This window comes from Monopterus albus, unplaced genomic scaffold (assembly GCF_001952655.1).
Source record: "Monopterus albus unplaced genomic scaffold, M_albus_1.0 scaffold9.1, whole genome shotgun sequence".
NCBI classification, from domain to species: domain Eukaryota; kingdom Metazoa; phylum Chordata; class Actinopteri; order Synbranchiformes; family Synbranchidae; genus Monopterus; species Monopterus albus.
In genome coordinates this window covers 1,792,855-1,810,449 of record NW_018127889.1, presented here as the reverse complement: position 1 = coordinate 1,810,449, position 17,595 = coordinate 1,792,855, and the positions used below count along the sequence as shown (strand labels likewise).

Here is a 17,595-nt window from a genome sequence, read left to right as displayed (position 1 = left end):
CTGTACCAGACAAATATTTTGTACCAGCACAAAACTGTATTTATGTGTCATTACATGCGGAGAGTGTCTGTCTATCCCAGTATAAATATCTGCAGTGTATTCAGTGTGACATTGATTCTGCTGTTTTGAGAAGGAGAGAGACATGTAGGCAGGTGTCAAGCGTTAACCACCGTTTGAATTATATGACAAAAGGAGACTTTACAGCGTGTTAGACTGACAAGCCTTAACGAAAAGCAGACAGAAGCATCAATCATCTCCTGATGACATGTAAGTAGCCAGTGCTATAATAATATCTTCACTCCTTGAGTTGATCTGAGGCTTGGTCTCTAATAGGTTTCAGCACCATGGACAGCTGTCAACGGTTTGCATCGCGCCACCCTGCGCTTGGTGGAAGATCGCTGGTGATATTTCACTCATTAAATGACAAGAAGCCAGTCATAGATCTCGGTTTTACCACTCTTTAATATGCTGAACTGTTACACTCCCCCAGCCTGGGATTAATACCTGTACATATATGGCATGATGCCTTGGTCTACATTATGTAAACTGATGCAGACCACAAAAAAAATCATTACATAAAAGTATCACTTTTGTTCATATCAGTGTTTTCTTATCGTGATCGCCAGCTCCAGGAGTTTACCCGCCACTGTAGGATACAATCTCCGTCTCTGAGTGGTGGAGACAGTAAGGATTAACTTTACCCTGCGCGTTATCTCACTCAAAGATACGGCCCGTTCCCGGGGGCATGTGCTTTACGTTGCAGTGTATAAATCACAAATAAACTTATGAAGGAGTCGCTGTGACAGTGCCACTGCTAGTGCTCAGGGCTTCGGGAGCGAGCAGCTCATACTGAACCTGAATAAAAGTGACACGTTGGAGAAGAAGAGGCTGCAGCCACACTTCAGGGCAACAGAGTCTGCATGGGCTTTTCGGCTATGACGTAAGCAGTATGCTTATTATTTGGATGATAATGGTCGACAGAGACAATTCGGTTACATAAATTAATGAAATTGGGAAAAAAATGTTAATTTCTCTATTTGTTCTTTTTTAGGCTTTTGAGTGTTTCCTCCTCTTCTTGATACTGATGTCACTGATGTCACAGAAAAGACAAGCTTTTCTGTTTTATTTCTTTGAAATATAACCCCATCAGTCAGTCTTTTGACAAGCCCATTTGTCTTGTTAGCCCTTGAGAATAAGAAAAGTTGGCTCCAGAAACAGTCTTTTTCATCGATTTGGGATCGTCAGCCTGTTAAAATGCCAGTTTGTAGACAATTGCACAGACAACCGCACGCAGATCAGTGGTTTGTTGTCTAAAACGTCACATTAAACCAATTAAAAATGTGCAAAGGAAGGGGAAGGCGTGGGTTTCAACACCAGACAGCTCCCAGAGGAAAGAAACGGGTGGGCGGAATGAAGGCACGTTGTAAAGTTCATAGCACCATTAGCCTACTGGTGAAGTTATGTCACAAAATGTCAACATGAACCGCAGGTGGGAAAGGAAATCTAAAGTCCAATAAATAGATTGATAGATAAATACACTATCCAACTCATCTTCACAACATCTAGGCCTGGTTGAAAATGATGTGCTGAAATCAACGCCGTCTTACTGTAGATGCAAAGGAATCACACTGCGATAAACCTCATTGTTCTCACACCATTTATCATTACTCACCGAGTCCAAAAAAGACTGATATCTGTCTGGTTTAGAGCTCAGAAGTCTCCAAAAATAGGTTAGGTTGGCTTAGTGAGTTAGTTAAGTCTCAGGCATTGGTAGTTGACAAGGTCAAACACATGGTCAAATACTGTGTGTGTGTGTGTGTGTGTGTGTGTGTGCAATGAGTCATATAAAGTCTGATCTGGTCATAGACCATTTGGTGGTCTACTCTCTTGCTTTCAGTGCTGACTTGAAGTATCAGATTTTTATGGTTAGGAAAGTAAACCTCAAAAAAAGCACATGCCTTACAAAATATGATAGAATTCTTGGATTCATACTAGACTTACACACAAAAAAATAGTCAAAAAGTCCAAGCAAACACTATGATTGCATTTTGTTTTGAAACAAAATCGACCAGGTATAAACAACATCACATAAGTCAGTCTGCATATGTAACTATTATAAGCTTAGGCATAGCCTAATTAGCCTATAAATTAGCATGAGCATTTTGAAATCTGAGTTGTTTGTATTGCGTAGCCTGCAACAATTAACATTTATATTTAGTGGGTGATTTTTCTATTTGCTTATTTAGCTCAGAAGTATAAAGATTTTAATATTAAAGACAGTGCAAATTCTGACTTGATTTGATATAAAAGCTATTTAAGATTGTATACTATGTAAATGGTGATGGTTCCACTGCATGGGTTTGCTTCAGCACCTCATGACAAGTGTATTCAGTCCTGTACCATCCTGCTGATGTGTCCATGAGTCAGCTCCTCCACCTCCGGGGGGGATATTTTGTAGGTGACCCGTCCTAAAAAAGTGGCATATCTCTCTTAACAGCATTGAAGTGAGGCACTGTGTACTCGTTCACAGCTCAGACAGTGCTTAGAAAAAAACGGTGAAACACTGACCTCTTCCGTACATTACTGGTTACTGCATATTATAGAAAATGATGGGTTGTGTTACAGAATCAGAATCAGAATCAGCTTTATTGGCCAGGTCGGACACACGAGGAGTTTGACTCTGGTACATCAGCTCTCAATGTGCATGTACATATCCCCATGCAAGGGGCAAGTAAACAGTAAACCAACATAAGGCTAGTATAATAAAAAAAGCAGGATTAACAGCAACAAACAGTGCAAACAATGCAAAATAAGCATTATAAACAGGCAGCAAACAATGTAGGCAGGGGTGAGGGGTGGGAGGGGGCGTCTTCCTGAAGTTCACTGTCATCTCCACTGTTTCGAACATGTTCAGCTCCAGATTGTTGTGACTACACCACAAGACCAGCTGCTCAACCCCCCATCTGTAGGCTGACTCATCACCGTCTCGGTTGAGACCAATGACTGTTGTGTCATCTGCAAACTTTAGGAGCTTGACAGAGGGGTCCTTCGAGATGCAGTCATGGGTGTAGAGTGAAAACAGCAGAGGGGAGAGCACACATCCCTGGGGGGCACCTGTGCTTATTGTCCGGATGCAGGATGTGGTTTTCCCCAGCCTCACCTGCTGCTTCCTGTCTGTCAGACAGGACCCTATCTATGAAGTTATTTTCTGTTAGTGTAGGCCTACTTGCTTTCTCCGTTTGTCTCCTAATTTGGGCCATGCATTGGCTGCTCCTTGAATTTTAATGTAATGTTTATGTTCCATGTTTAGCCTATCTAATGGTCAAATGAGCATCAATGATCATCAGTCATCTTCTTTTTAAATTTTTGTCTGTTTTGTATTTGTTAAACTTTTTATTATTAGTATTTTTCTTTCTTAGTTTCTTTACTTTCTTGGTGAGTTATTTGTCTGATATATTTATTTATAATGAACACATATAGGCAATTAGCTGAATATATCTACGGATACAGGCCTACCTATAGAGAATTAGCATCTATTTGTAAAGCTATTTGAGGTGGTTTAATTTAACCTATAGGTGGAAAAGAAATCAGTGAATTTAAATGTGGTAATAAGCATAGCCTTTCTGAAATGAAACACAAAAAGCAGCACTAATGCACTCTTTACTTTTAATGATAACCTAGAGAAGCATGTACAATTTCCAACAGGTTGTTCGAGATGTTATAGTAGATTTCAAATACAGTGACCCAGCGATTAATGTCAAAGTAAATGATGATCTAACAGGTATGCTAATTTTGCTACAAATGCTGATTTTGTTTTACTCATTACAATTCCATTATTTATTTATTGCCAAGCTCTTTAAAATTACAAAGATGTAGCTATCTATACAATGAAATGTCATTGTATTCATTTCCTTTACTTTTCTTGCTTTTTTTCCCAATCACTGAAAAATGGCTGTACATTTAGGTCAATAATGTTTTCTCAAAATGGAGGCTTAGGGTAATTAGAAGGGAGTTAATTAGATTCATTGTTGAGACAGGATTAGTAAATAGGATGTAGTTGTTTTTAATCCAATCCTGGAATTCAGAAAATTCAGTACAATGACTCTACACACTCCGATACAGAAGGTGGCGGTATGCACCTTAATCCATGGTTTGCAATTCGCCAGAAAACAAAGAGAAGAAGAAAGAGAACGGCGGCTAGCTATTATTAGCTATTTCTCCACAGAGATAACTGCATGTTTGCAATAGCCATTAACAAGAAGAAGAAGAAGAAGAAGAAGAAGAAGAAGAAGAGGCGGAGGAGGAAAAGGAAAAGGAAAAGGAAAAAAGAAAAAGAAAAAGAAAAAGAAAAAGCCAACTACATTAGTGAAATGGGCAACTACAGTTTTCTAGTTGTAGTTATATAGACCAATCAAGCTGATCGTATTATACGTTTTTATGTCAAAACAACAATAAGGTGAGAAGTTACTTGCATGTTAACCCATGGTTTATGTAGCTTATATAGCTGGTTGTCAGCCGTTGAACTTCCGAGCTAGCTAGTTGTTGTTAGCCAACCTTAGCCGCTCAGTGTAAGCCAACTTAACCATTGTTGAAAGTTAAAGCTGATTTAACAGAGAAAGAACAGCTGACAAGAAACTGGTTTGGAGTAGGTGTATGTATACAAACTATACACAGCTTTTCGTGTTATCATCGGTACCTTTGCTACAGTGATGCAAGCAGCGTTAAACTTCAACTAACCTACAGTATGAGCAACATTAACGTTAACTACAGTGTATTTTGGCAGACTGCTGTCTTCGTTGTTAGTGTTTGCATCGAGTAACTTAAGCTCGACCTGATTAACCGCTGGCTGAAAACTCATTTAGCCAAAACTGACATTTTGTTTATTTCCTTAATGATAAAAAGAATTTTAAGGCTAAATAACTAGTGAAGTGATCATGTCCCTGTAAGCTTTATTTATAATTCTAGCCAAAGATTAGACGAAAAAGCTGTCCATTTTCAAATCAGGAACTTTTCCAGTTCTGTATAGGATAATCATGAAATTTCCAAAATGTACTAAAATACACATGAAGTATCTTCAAATTCTTCAGGTACTCTTCAAAAGTCTTATTCAAGTACTTAAAGCAGACAAGTTGCATATGGCAGGTTGATCTTTAACATTACTCAGCTGCCAGGGACCACATACTAACTGTATTTATTACTAATCCTATTATACAGGTTTTGCAGGTAGTATAAATTACATAGTGGATAATAATATTATTTTTTTTGTAAAGTCTTTCTGGGGCTGCATTAACACAATGTACATTTTATTTGAATGTTTTACAGCTTTGTATATTGCATTGTTGGACAACAGTGTACATCCAGTAGACTCTAAAATCAAGTGTTTTATTTTTAGAGTCCACACAAACTGTTTTGAATATACCTTGTCACTTCTATTGTGAATATAAAACAGAATCAAAGCCTGTCTAGTATGTATTATGGAAATGGGACATGTTTCTCTTTTCCAAAATGTAAGAAAGGAAAGGTTTTGACCTCCTTACTGGGATGCTTCCTAATAAGGTACTTGAATGAGACAGCCTTTCAGATGCTTCACGTCACTGCAGTTGACGTCCTCATAGGATGGAGTGGGGGTACTGTTTCTGTCATTGTGCAGGCTCATGACAAAGCAAGAAATAGAACGCCATCACCTCAGAGTTTAGTAGGTTTGCTTAGTCATTCAGTTGGTTTGAAGTCCTGTTTGTTAATGTATTTACACAAGAAGGCTGTTCTTCTTCTTCTTCTTCTTCCCCTTCTTCTTTCGGCTGTTCCCGTTACGGGTTGCCACAGCAAATCATCTGTTTCCACCTAACTCTATCCAAGAAGGCTGTTACTATGTTTTATTTAGTTACCATGTTAATATTTAAGCATTAAATACAAAATATTATAATTTAATTTATGTGGTGGTTTATGCAACTTGGCCAAGTATTTGCCAAGTCATAGTTTTTTTTAATAAGATCATTTGAAATGACCAAAATATAAAGATTAGCCTTTTTATATTATAAATCTGTGCTCTCTTTTTTTTTTGTTGTTGTAAATGCAGTGGGTACTCTGGAACCTGCACAGTTCTGCTAGCTGTTCTAGTGTGCAACTCAGGAAATACTGTACTTCCTGGTGTTTAGGACAGAGCCACATATTTTACCTGAATGGAAATTTGTTTTATTTAGTTTAGCTTTAAAATACAAACATGTCCTGTTATTCATAACCTGCATAGGAATATGAGGAAGGTCGGTTAAAACCTTTGCGCATTTATTCAATATGAATGCACATATAACACACTGCTCTTAGGTATTATACTGTATATAGTATTCTGTTGTCTATTGTATGCCCCCCTGCCCCATACTATTTATGCTGTTCTTACTGTAGCTGTGTTATTGTTATACTTTTCAGTGTGATTTAATGTTATAGTTTTAACCTATTGTGCCCCTTTGTTCCATTTGTTCTATCCTTGTGCATTTTTATCTGGTCTGTTTCTTGTGCTGCTGTAACACTTACTTTCTGATGGATGGACAAAGCCTTTAGAAGCTTGAGAGCTTTTTTCTGTTTGTGCTGAGAAAAGTGATGATTTGGGGCATGCATCATGCTACCCATTAAAATATTACTGTTATTAAATGTTATTACTCTGTAGGTTAAATGTTCTTGCATTTAGTTTGACCTTGTGTCCAATGCTTTATTTTTTCCATTTTTCTCCTCTCTTCTCATTTCACTGATGTTTACAGTATGTATCCCTTGAGTTGGTATTTGACGCAAGCTCAGACACAACATATTGAAACTGCACTTCACAGAGGTGAAACAGGCGTCATCCGCCCCCAGCAATACTAATTTCCACTCCTTGGGACTAAAAGTCTTTTTTATTTTTATCTTGAATACACTGATGTGATTTGCTCTTTCTGCTTATTTGGCAGGGCACCGGATTCCTCAGTGGATTTTTCACGGAGTTATCCTCAGAGCGTTCCACCCTCTTACCTCATAAGATGGAAGAGGACCATGTTCACTGTATGTCCTGTGTTAACCAGAGATGCATGGTCAGACCTCAACCAGGCATTTCTTGTGATCTTATTACCTGTCCCCAAGTCTGTGGGGCTGTATTTCATTCCTGCAAAGCTAATGAGCACCAAATTATGTGCCCACTGGTGAGGATTCCCTGCCTGAATAGTGGCTATGGCTGCCCCATATCCCTAGCACGTAATCAAGTGTCTGCACACCTTGAGGTGTGTCCAGCTGGAGTGGTGTGCTGCACTATGGAGTGGAACAGATGGCCTGTTAGCTGCTTGGACTACACTTCCTATGAGAGCCTGAGCCGAGGGGTGGAGGGGGCAGAGCAGTTGGACATGGCACTTGCTCTTCAGGACCAGCGTACACTACTTGAGTCTGTAAAGGTGATTGCCATGGCACCTACAGCAGGAGAACCACCTGTGCCTGATAGCAAGGAGAACAGGGCGATGGACAATGCTTTGCTGACACCTGCCTGTGACACCTCCATCTTTATTGCATCACCTTCACAATCATCATCCTCAGGCCAGCCACAAACTCCCCCACGAGGGTTTGCAAATGAGAAAATTGTCAGTGGAATTAATGGCTTGAATGAGGAACACTTCAGTAAACTCTATGAGGCCACAGTTGAGACTGCAAGAAGCTTATCTGCTGCTTTAGACTTTGTTAGTAGTTCTAGTTCTGTTGATAGCAGCACAGAGTGTGTGAATAGAGGAGATGCTATGCAGAAGAGTAGAGTGAGCAGCTATGGAGACCTTCAGAACAGACTGGAAGTCAAAACGCATACAGCTGATGATGGTTTAAATAAAAGAGAGACAGAAGACAAAAGTGTTTGTTCGAGCTGCTTGAGTGGAAATGGGGCTCTGAAAGGAACAGATCTAAAGATTCTAAACACAACAAATGGACCATGGACAGGAGCAATGGAGGCCTGTCTGGAGACAGCCTGTCCTGTTCATGTGCAAGATGACGTGAATGCTGGTGCTTCCCAGGAGCCAGTGAGCCCTCAGATGGCATCTCCAGCACATGTTAGCCAGGGTGTGGCACAAAGGGCTTGCCATGTGTTGCTGGAAGATAGGGGGCTAGTTCTTTTAGAAAACCACGGGCCTGAGCGGAGGTTCCAGAACTACCAGTTCTTTAGGGGCCAGGGTACATTACCTAATGGACAGCCGGGTTTTATCACAGACAGGTCAGAGTATAGATTACGACCTCAAATGGAGGACAAAGCCATGGATACCTCAGATCTGGAGCAGGATGATGACCCCATGGGTCTAGGAGAGATTGATCTGATCACGGCAGCCCTGCTCTTCTGTTTAGAGGAGTCCAGAGAATGTAGAAGGATCTCTGATACAGTCTATGTCGATAGCTACCATGTTGACTTTGGCACACAGACTTTCACATTCCCTGCAGCAATCTTAGTAACCAACACCAGAGTGGGTGATATGGCCTCGGCCTCCGCCTGTGACCATGCTGCCCCACAGCTCTCCTACCCCAGCCCTTTCCGCACTCTCCGCCTCGGCCTTGTTCTGGAAGCTCTGGAAGTTGACGCAGTCCCACATAACTGCTACCTCCCTCCTAACCCCCGCTACCAGCATATGTTCCCATTTGTCTGTGGTCAGTCATTCCGCCGGGACCAGTTTTCTTCCCATTTTACAAACGTCCATGGCGACATTCATGCTGGTCTCAATGGATGGATGGAGCACCGCTGCCCGCTGGCATATTACGGTTGTACATTTTCCCAGCGAAGGTTTTACCCATCCACCCAGGGGGCCAAGGTGGTTCATGACAGGAACCTCAGGTCATTCGGGGTTCAACCCTGCCCAAAGACAAAACTTCCAAGTGACTCCCAGTCTGACCAATTTAGTGGGTTGCCTATTGAGATACTCTGGCACATAGCTAGGTTCCTGGACAGTTTTAGCCTGTGCCAGCTGTCATTGGTGTCAAAAACTATGAGGGAGGTGTGTGCCAGTCTCGTCCAGACCAGAGGCATAGTGGACCTACAGTGGGAAAGAAGACAAGGACCTGATGCTCATGGCACTGTGTCATGGCAGATCAAAAATAAAGTGAGTAGAGCACTGGTACTGTAAACCTACTGTATGTCAGTGCTTTAATTAATTAAAAACCTGCTAAATCACTTCTTAGTTACAAAGATGCAGGTACTTTTGGTTTCTGAATGTATGAATACAAGTCTACAGTAAATACTACAATGTTATACACACATGCACAAAAGTGTGCCCATATTTTATAGAGTTAGGCCCCCAAATCTTAAAATGTCTTGAATTTGTACAGTTCAGCTATATTTATAAAGGTATAGTCTGACTTTTTTTGAAGTTTGCATATTTTCTTTCTTACTGAGAGTTATATTTAGTAAATATGTAGCTGGCTACTGCAGCCTCAGTCACTCGTAAAGCTTGCTAATTAAGTTATACCCCACTGGTGAATCTATTTAAAAACTGAAGCATTTACAGTTTACACAAGAATTATGGAAATTGCATGTAACAAATCAGCAGGATTGGTGGTAAAGTGTTCGATGAATAATGCCTTCATAGCAACATCTTTGTTTATATATTGTTGCAGGTATGGAGATTCAGTACTGCCTTCAGCCCCGTGTTGTCGTGGGGTTTCACTGATCTCCCCAGCATGTCGGACCATCTTAAGAAGTGCCACTTCAACATAGTGGAGCAGAAGACAGAGCCTGTTCCCCTTCCTGCGATGTGTACTGCACGAGATGGACACTCGCTGCGTCGCGTCCTGCGGCACGTTAACACCTGACTAAACAAGGCTGCATGAGAGTCACTGTGGTATTATGTGGATGTTGCAATTAAAGACTTTCTGAAAATTAGCTCTTCCTGTGTTACACTAGATTATGATGACGCCTTAATGAAGTAACACCGTACTTGCCATTATGAGGGTCTGTTGTGGTCGGTCCCTATGTGGAGGAAAACAAAACATTAAGCAGTTAGCTTTGCATGGATTTTTACTGAAAATGCACCCTTATACTAGTAAGTTTTTTCAAGATGCACATGCACAACAGATTTATATTATTTTACCAATACAGTCAGGGAGGGAAAAAGATTTGAATGTGTTCACTGCCTTGCCTTTCAGTACTAACCATGGGGAAAAGCTGATTTTTGGTTATATTGCATCATTTCTGTGGGACAGAAATGATGCCAGCACTTTACACAATATTTGCTTATCCCTCCTGTGTTGATTTGTGACCCTAAATTATCTAGTCTTTCTGATTCCTATAGAGGGTGTCCACCCTGGGCAAGTCTGCTGTCTGGGTTTGCAGGATGTCAGGAGTCATTTATATGAGGATAGTCTGATAATGCATGCGATTTGCTATTATTTAATAAAGTCTTTACAGCCTTTTATATGTTTGTCTTCAAAACTGTCCTTAGTTATTCATTAGAGCAGTCTGTTGTTACTATATACAGGTGTTTGGGTAAACCGAGACTATCTGAACTTGCGAATTGTAGCTGTATGAACATCCATGATGCCTCTGGTGTGCCAGTGTCTTCACAATAAAAATTTCCCTAGTTTGTGTAGCCACTGACTATACTTACAATACTGTCAAAACTTAAAACTACTGTACATAACAATGCCATCAATATGCATTTACTGAAACCTGAAAACATTGTGCATTTGATGCTCAGGTACTAGGATAAGGAGAAATATTGCCCTTTTTAACATAGTGGTCAAATTGCAAGAATTCAAAAGTAATTGTACTTTTAACTACAAAATGTTTCTTCAGCTTTGATGTTAGTTCATGTGGCTCAGAGATAGCAGCTGCCATTTAAATGGAGTTGTTTAGGAATATACCTATTTACTCAAGTTGAAATAGTGACAAACTATAGGCTGAATCCATCATGTGTTCCAAAGAACTGGTGTTCTTTTAGGTCCAGGACATTTTCCCAATTTCCCTTCCTGGTGAGAGAAGAGATTATGTTGGTGTGAATTTAAACCTTTTTTGGTGTACCTAATAAACTGACTACTAAGTGAAAAGTGTGACGTGTCAAAGTAAAAGTTAAAAATATAGGCTATTTGAGTAAATGAGGAAAAAGTGGGCTCATCCCAAAAAGCAGAACGCACAGTATGGAGCCCGGTAATTGTGACAGAGTGGCACCTCGTTCTTTCTACCCTTTCTTCGCTCCAAACTACACCCGATTATATTTAGACCACATCATGAAGTGCATCGCCCGCACGGACTTGGCACAAGAGCTGCATGCATAATACAGGCCACACTAAACAACGATGTTATTCAGATTCGGTGTGATTCTCACTCCGGAGTCTTCAGATGAAGAGGTCTTTGTTTTGGGCTCCCGTGAGGAAATGGGCCACTGGGACCCGAGCAGAGCGGTGCCGATGAAAGCCACACAGAAGCTGCTGTCAACTCACGAACCGAGCCTGTGGATCGGCGACGTGCAGCTGGCAGAGCCCTATAAAGACCCGCTGTGGTTCAAATTCATCAAAAGAGTCAGGGGCACCTGTATCTGGGAAGGTACACATCAGTATTGTGATCTTATGCATCTGATTTGGTCGCGTACATGACGGTATTGCTTTTGAGACGTCACGCTGATTTAAAGAAATCCCCATCGAAGGTAACGTTTGCAGGCAAAATACAAATATAACACCGCCATGTTTGGTTCTTATTGTGTAATGTGTCGTTACCGCCACTTGATGGCGGTAAAGTGACGGTTGTCATTTATTAAACGTTGATGGATTTACAATAAGGCGATGATTTAAATGGACCTGTATGTTTAGAAAGAAGTATGGTGGCCCCTAAGGACAAAGTACATATCGACTACAAAAATGAACGAACAGAGAAACGGCACACACTCTTCTGTTATTCAACTTGCTAAGTATATTTGAAACGTTAAAGTTTAATATAGTTTGTAGATTTTTGTCCATATATACTTTTTAAATATAAATGTGTTATATCTGTATATATAAGAACCCTAAAGTCCACAGAAGTAGTGCAGCATTTTAACATTGTAGTTGCTTATATTGCCTATTGTTAGGTTGTTTTGTTTTTTTTTATCAGATATGGAGTATTGGAGTGAAAGTAATATGTAGAAAATGGAAATGCTTGAGAAAATTGCAAAGATCTCAAAAGTAAATCTGCTTTGTTGGCTCTCCCCCACTGGTTGTCATTGTTAGAAGAGATCCATTTTCTCCTCTGCATCAGGTTCTTAATCAGTCATTTTCCCATTTATCGTAACAGAGTGTACTGTCCCTTAATGCAAAATATAGGCAACATCTGCCTGTATTTGTTTAGAACCCAGTACTTTGTGCCCCAAAAGATAGCAAACAGAGTATTTGGTCACTAACCTGCACAAAGGTCATCTCTGTCACCAGGTAGCGGCCCGAGCCATGACAGATGCTGCTCATATGATGAGAGGAACATGGTGGATGGAGTGTACTGTCACCCGATTGGCCACTGGATAGAGGAAGCAGGACACACAGATGAGATGAAGCACACGACCAACTTTTACTTCAGTGTGGCAGGTCAGAAGGCCATACATTTCTCCAGGTAATAAAATAAAAACCCTCTTGGCATGATGATGGATGCGAGTCAGTTTCATGAAGCAATTAAAACATGTCACAGTTTTGGCTAAAAGATTTTGAAGCCATATTTATGAAATTAGCAGAGGTGGGGCAGCATATTTACCTTACGGACACAAGACTGGTATAGATCTAATTAACTCATCAAGTAGGCTAATAAACACCTTTACCAAAATGTTGAAATATTGCTTTGAGGGTTTTCTAAACTCACAAACTGCCATAGTACTCTTCCAGTAGCCTATACTGTACTAAATACAAATAGAGACCCATCATTCTCCTTTCACTGCAATAAAGGTTTTCTGCCTTTGCTATGTGAAATCCAATGTACAGTATGTACCAAATTTAATAATACAAAAAAAAACGATTTACCTTGAGGCCAGTGAATTTCCATGATGAATTTAGTTGCTTCTTGAACAACAATGACAGCCGTCTTCTCTGGTAAGGCTAGTGCATTAATCTAGATCCAAATTGCATGTTTGAATTGTGCTTTGTCCTGGGATTAACTCTCTGGGGAAATCCTTCTTCATTACCTCAGTGTCCTGAATAGAGGGCAGGACAGTCATGTCACACTACCCTTGGTGAAAACTTAGTTTAGAACGCTAATCTCCATCTCTAACAGGGCAGGCAAATCCTTAATCACCTTCTTGTGCCTGATCACTCCTTTGTTTTTAACCTTGCTTTCCCCATTATAATTGCTCTGCCACTTTGAAATTGGTTGTCCTTTAAAATAGACCACTAGTGTGTGTATGATCACTGCTTTAACCTTGTTGGCAAGCTCCGTGAATTGGAATTACATTTATAACTCTTACAGAAACTGGCTCATTTTGCCCAAGTGATTGATAGTTACTCCTTTGTTGAAGGAAATACTCTTCACGGCTCTCCTTGGCTTTAGTCTTATAAAAATTCCTTCAAACTTAGTGCGAGACAGCCTCCCCATGACAGGTTTTGTTGAAATCAGTTCATTCAACTTCCAGGTTAAATAGCTGTGTTAAAATCGCCATGCTCCAGTCAAAACAGAGCTGAACTCTTATCACAGGGATACTTACAGGAACAGATACACTGTCGTTTCATTATTTAGCACAAACTAAATTTATCAAAGTTGCTGAAAGTCGTCATCACGTCTTTGCACTCTGGCATTAATTCTGTTTTGTAGCTCTTGAGAATCCAGCACTATTTTAGCACCTTTTCAGAGCACACAAAATGTCACGATGTGTGTGCATCTTTTTCTCCAAGAAATGTACAATTAGGAAATCCAACAATCCTCACTCTTCTCTGGATTATTTGCTATAATTTTTAGCCACACTAGTCAGTCAGTCATGAAATTTAGTTAACTTTGATGAAAACAACTGATGGTTTGGAGGATGCACATTTATATTAGAATCAAATCTATTGTAAGCCTACTGTAGGGCACATAGTCAGCACCATGCCAGGTACAGCAGAAATTAGCCCGGCACCCTTGAGGCAGTGAGCACAACTTGCATAATAATGAGCGGGCTTAGCTGATGCCATCAGGTTTTAATTTGTGTCCAAAGACCTTACAAGGCTTGTGTCAAGGACCTGTGTTCAGTAGGGAGCACTGTGCTCCTGTAGATTTCCTATTAATAGCTGTTTAAATGAGTCTCTCAGACCATCCATCCATGTAGCCCAAAGTATCGCACACACACTCACCTCTGCAGTGACTCAGATGATTCAGAGACTAACTCACACACTTAGAAAGGCCTCAGCTCTCCTGCTTATAGTCAGAGGAGAGATGGCCCAAAGGTTATACAGCCATTTCTGTAATATATTTTTATTACTATTAAATTAAAACAAGTGGGGTATTTCAATATGTTGAGAGGTCAGTTTTAAAATGAACTTGAAAGAATTGACATCCTTTTCAAATTAATATATACTCAACTGTAATCCCTCTTTGTTCAATGATGTAATTTGTAAAAGATGATGTAAACAGGAAGACTGTTTACTTGGATTAACATTTCTCCTATTTTCATTTGTCAAACTGCTAGTCATACAGGAGAGGTCATATGAAAACAGTTTTTACACTAGTTGAAATATTTTGACAGAAGGATAATTCACCTATAATGAAGCCAGAGGTTTTCAAGTAACAGCAGGTTAAGAGACTTTCACTGCAGCGCTGCTCCGAGACATCACAGATCAACAGCATTCTCACTTTGTTTTATGTGTCACCTCCTTTGGTTGCTGACTTTGTGCATGCCAGGGAGCACTAAACGGGGTCTGCCTCAGGTCATAGTGGGCAGAAAGGAAATTAGAGGGAAAAGAGGTCAATGAAACATCAATGCTATGAGGGAGAAAGGAACAAAGGCAGCGGAAAGGGTCGGAGATGCAGCCTTCTGTTTGTTAGTGAACTGCTATAAGGTCAGTTTTTTATCTGATCTGTCAGGATCATGTCACTGTCATTTTGCCAAGGATTAATTTGACATTTCGTGGTCCCACCCGGTGCACTGGCCACCAACTTATGCCATCCTTATAATACTGCTGGAGCACAGTTGTAATCCATCATCATGTATCTGTATTCTGCATCTCCACATTGCATCCTTTCTACATTATCTACATTAAAGTCTCCCATTCTAATCCTATGTAATCTGATAATATTCACCTGTACATCCCCATGTGGCTAATCAGCTTATGCACAACAAATATCAGCATGCAAAACATATTGTATAATGATGACTAAATAAATGATCATTCAGTGTTTATCACCCCCAGGATTCTGCCACGGGTTTGGCTGGGCAGCTGCCCTCGACAGGTAGAACATGTGACGATCAAGATGAAGCATGAATTGGGCATTACTGCAGTGATGAACTTCCAGACAGAGTGGGATCTGGTGAACAACTCCTATGGCTGCAGGAGGAATCCCGGGGAAGCCATGACCCCGGAGACCATGATGTATTTGTACAAAGACTGTGGCCTGGTGTATGTGTGGATACCCACGCCTGACATGAGCACTGAGGGTAAGGAACATTCTATGGACATTAAAGAATGTAATCAGTAATAATGTAATCAGTATTTAGTGAAGTCAAACTGAGGGGGCAAAATGTAGCTCAGAGCTGTTGAAGATTCAATATCTTCAAGATCTGACAGTTCGGCGGTGCTGGGATATACATTACAGTGCTGTCATAAGTCTGGGCTGTGCAGCTGAGAAGCTCTAAGCTTAGTCATTATAACAGCCTTCACATCGCTGCTTTTTAAACCATAAAGATAATTGATGGTTTTATTCAAATACTGTAAAGGTCAGATAATCAGTCAAGATGAATGCTTTTAATAACTGTTTTATAAAACTAGATAAATGTAAGGAATAAACCTCTAAAGGATCTGACATCTATGATAGAATTATAACCATGACCAGTATTTTGTGTGTAGTGCTATTTATACTTCTGCAATGAATTTAAGATGCTGGAGAAAACTGGTAATCCAAAGCGCAAACAAAATCATCCAAGAAAGTCTTTGGAATAATCACATTCTGAACAGAGAATTCAGAAAGTATTGAGACTGTACATCACTGGTTTTGATCTTTTCAATGGATTTGAGAAAGAAGAAAATTCAGGAATATCAGCAGCCTTTTCCTTTAAGTGTATCGTGTGTCGCTGTCTCCTTTTGCAGGCCGTGTCAAGATGCTTCCCCAGGCTGTATACTTGCTCCATGGCCTTTTAGAGAATGGTCACAATGTGTATGTTCACTGCAACGCTGGAGTAGGCAGGTCAACGGCGGCCGTGTGTGGCCTGCTCATGTACGTCCTCGGCTGGAGCATGAGGAAAGTGCAGTACTTTGTTGCAGCCAAGAGGGCAGCGGCGTACATAGATGAGGAAGCTTTAGTCCAAGCCCAGGCAGATTTCATCAAGAAGTTCGGACAACTGCGATCATCTATCTCTTACCCAGAGACATAAGACTTGAGTGTGATTGTACTAAGGAACGCAAATTTGATGCAGAATTTGCAGCTATGGAGGGCTCTACTGGGCTGGACTGAAAAATAAACACTGTACCGTCAACATGGAAGGTGTGAGAGGGTGAAATAACCTGTAACAAGAAAATAAACTTCTGTCTACTTAAGTCTGTCAGTCTACTATGACGCCAACAACGGAGACCAGAAAGGGAGAACGGGAAAATAAAAAGGAAAGAAGAAGAGAGGAAATATACATAGAGAAAACTAACAAAGCCTCAGGTTTCCTTAGAAACAAAATATATAAACATTAATGTAAGATGTAATGTCAGTATTCAAATAGTCGGGATCTGGTGAACATGTTTTCTTTTAGCCATTTTTTTGTAATATTGATAAACAGAATTGGCATTATGAAAAGGCAACCTTGATGGTTGAGTGAGAGGCACACAGAAAGAAAGCGAACGTAATAAAACCATCCAACACTGCACTGGGTGAGATTGAATCATTTCAAGGCGAAAGGGAGGAAGGTCAAAAATCTAGAGAGACATGAACTCTGTTACTCTCTCTGCTGTTGCATGATTGTGTATCATTTAAAAGAATCTCCTTAGTTCAGAAGGAGAAGTGACTTTTTGGGGGGGTTTTTTGTTGAAGTCTTAATACTGCATGAAAATGGCAGCCCCTACCAAAGCAACAAATCAATTCCTGAAACAACACTGCCTTTCCATCTATGTCAAAGAGGCACAGAAGGATCCAGCCCCGCCCCAGCTCTCTCAGGGAGCTTGATACCAATTGATCTTTGTTTATCTGACAGATGCCGTTCCAACCCTAAAAAACACAACTCCTAAAAACTAAAACAACATCCCTGTGAGACCATCTTAATGCATACATATTAATGGAATTCTGAATTTCTGTCCAGACTGAGGATATGTTGGTTTTTATTAGGACACTGTGTTGTTTTTTACCTGTTCCTGATTTAAGAAAGTTAGTGGATTGGAGAGTCTTACACATTCTTGTTACTGTTCATTAAGCCCCTTCATTCACCTTATGGGGTATCAGTGCACATGTGCTAGCAGAAGCAGATCATTGTGGATTTCAAAATGTTCTAAAAATAT

The 17,595-nt window shown here is 40.3% G+C and overlaps 2 protein-coding genes across 3 annotated transcripts; both read left to right on the top strand.

The window, feature by feature from the left end:
• The first annotated feature begins 4,274 nt into the window (after window positions 1-4,274).
• Window positions 4,275-10,397, top strand: LOC109954147 (F-box only protein 30-like). The gene is made up of 3 exons (XM_020589552.1): window positions 4,275-4,456; window positions 6,939-9,086; window positions 9,601-10,397. The coding sequence occupies exons 2-3, from the start codon at window positions 7,008-7,010 to the stop codon at window positions 9,793-9,795; spliced, it is 2,274 nt and encodes a 757-aa protein (XP_020445208.1). The 5' UTR covers window positions 4,275-4,456; window positions 6,939-7,007; the 3' UTR covers window positions 9,796-10,397.
• Window positions 10,398-11,112: 715 nt separating this feature from the next.
• On the top strand, window positions 11,113-16,968 carry epm2a (EPM2A glucan phosphatase, laforin). Of its 2 annotated transcripts, none has more exons than XM_020589801.1 (4): window positions 11,113-11,524; window positions 12,382-12,556; window positions 15,313-15,557; window positions 16,207-16,968. In XM_020589801.1, exons 1-4 carry the CDS (start codon window positions 11,278-11,280, stop codon window positions 16,488-16,490), a joined length of 951 nt encoding a protein of 316 aa, XP_020445457.1. In that variant the 5' UTR covers window positions 11,113-11,277; the 3' UTR covers window positions 16,491-16,968. The 2 variants fall into 2 exon arrangements, with proteins under 2 accessions (XP_020445457.1, XP_020445458.1); XM_020589802.1 differs by lacking the exon at window positions 11,113-11,524 and adding an exon at window positions 11,634-11,885 and having other exon boundaries at window positions 12,365-12,556.
• Window positions 16,969-17,595: the final 627 nt, after the last annotated feature.

Bases quoted from the DNA above. Each gene is read 5' to 3' on its own strand.
- LOC109954147 (XM_020589552.1), top strand. From the start codon at position 7,008: ATGGAAGAGGACCATGTTCACTGTATGTCCTGTGTTAACCAGAGATGC. The intron at 9,087-9,600 runs GTGAGTAGAGCA...ATATTGTTGCAG, and splicing joins CATGGCAGATCAAAAATAAA to GTATGGAGATTCAGTACTGC.
- epm2a (XM_020589801.1), top strand. From the start codon at position 11,278: ATGTTATTCAGATTCGGTGTGATTCTCACTCCGGAGTCTTCAGATGAA. The intron at 12,557-15,312 runs GTAATAAAATAA...TATCACCCCCAG, and splicing joins AAGGCCATACATTTCTCCAG to GATTCTGCCACGGGTTTGGC. The intron at 15,558-16,206 runs GTAAGGAACATT...CTCCTTTTGCAG, and splicing joins GCCTGACATGAGCACTGAGG to GCCGTGTCAAGATGCTTCCC.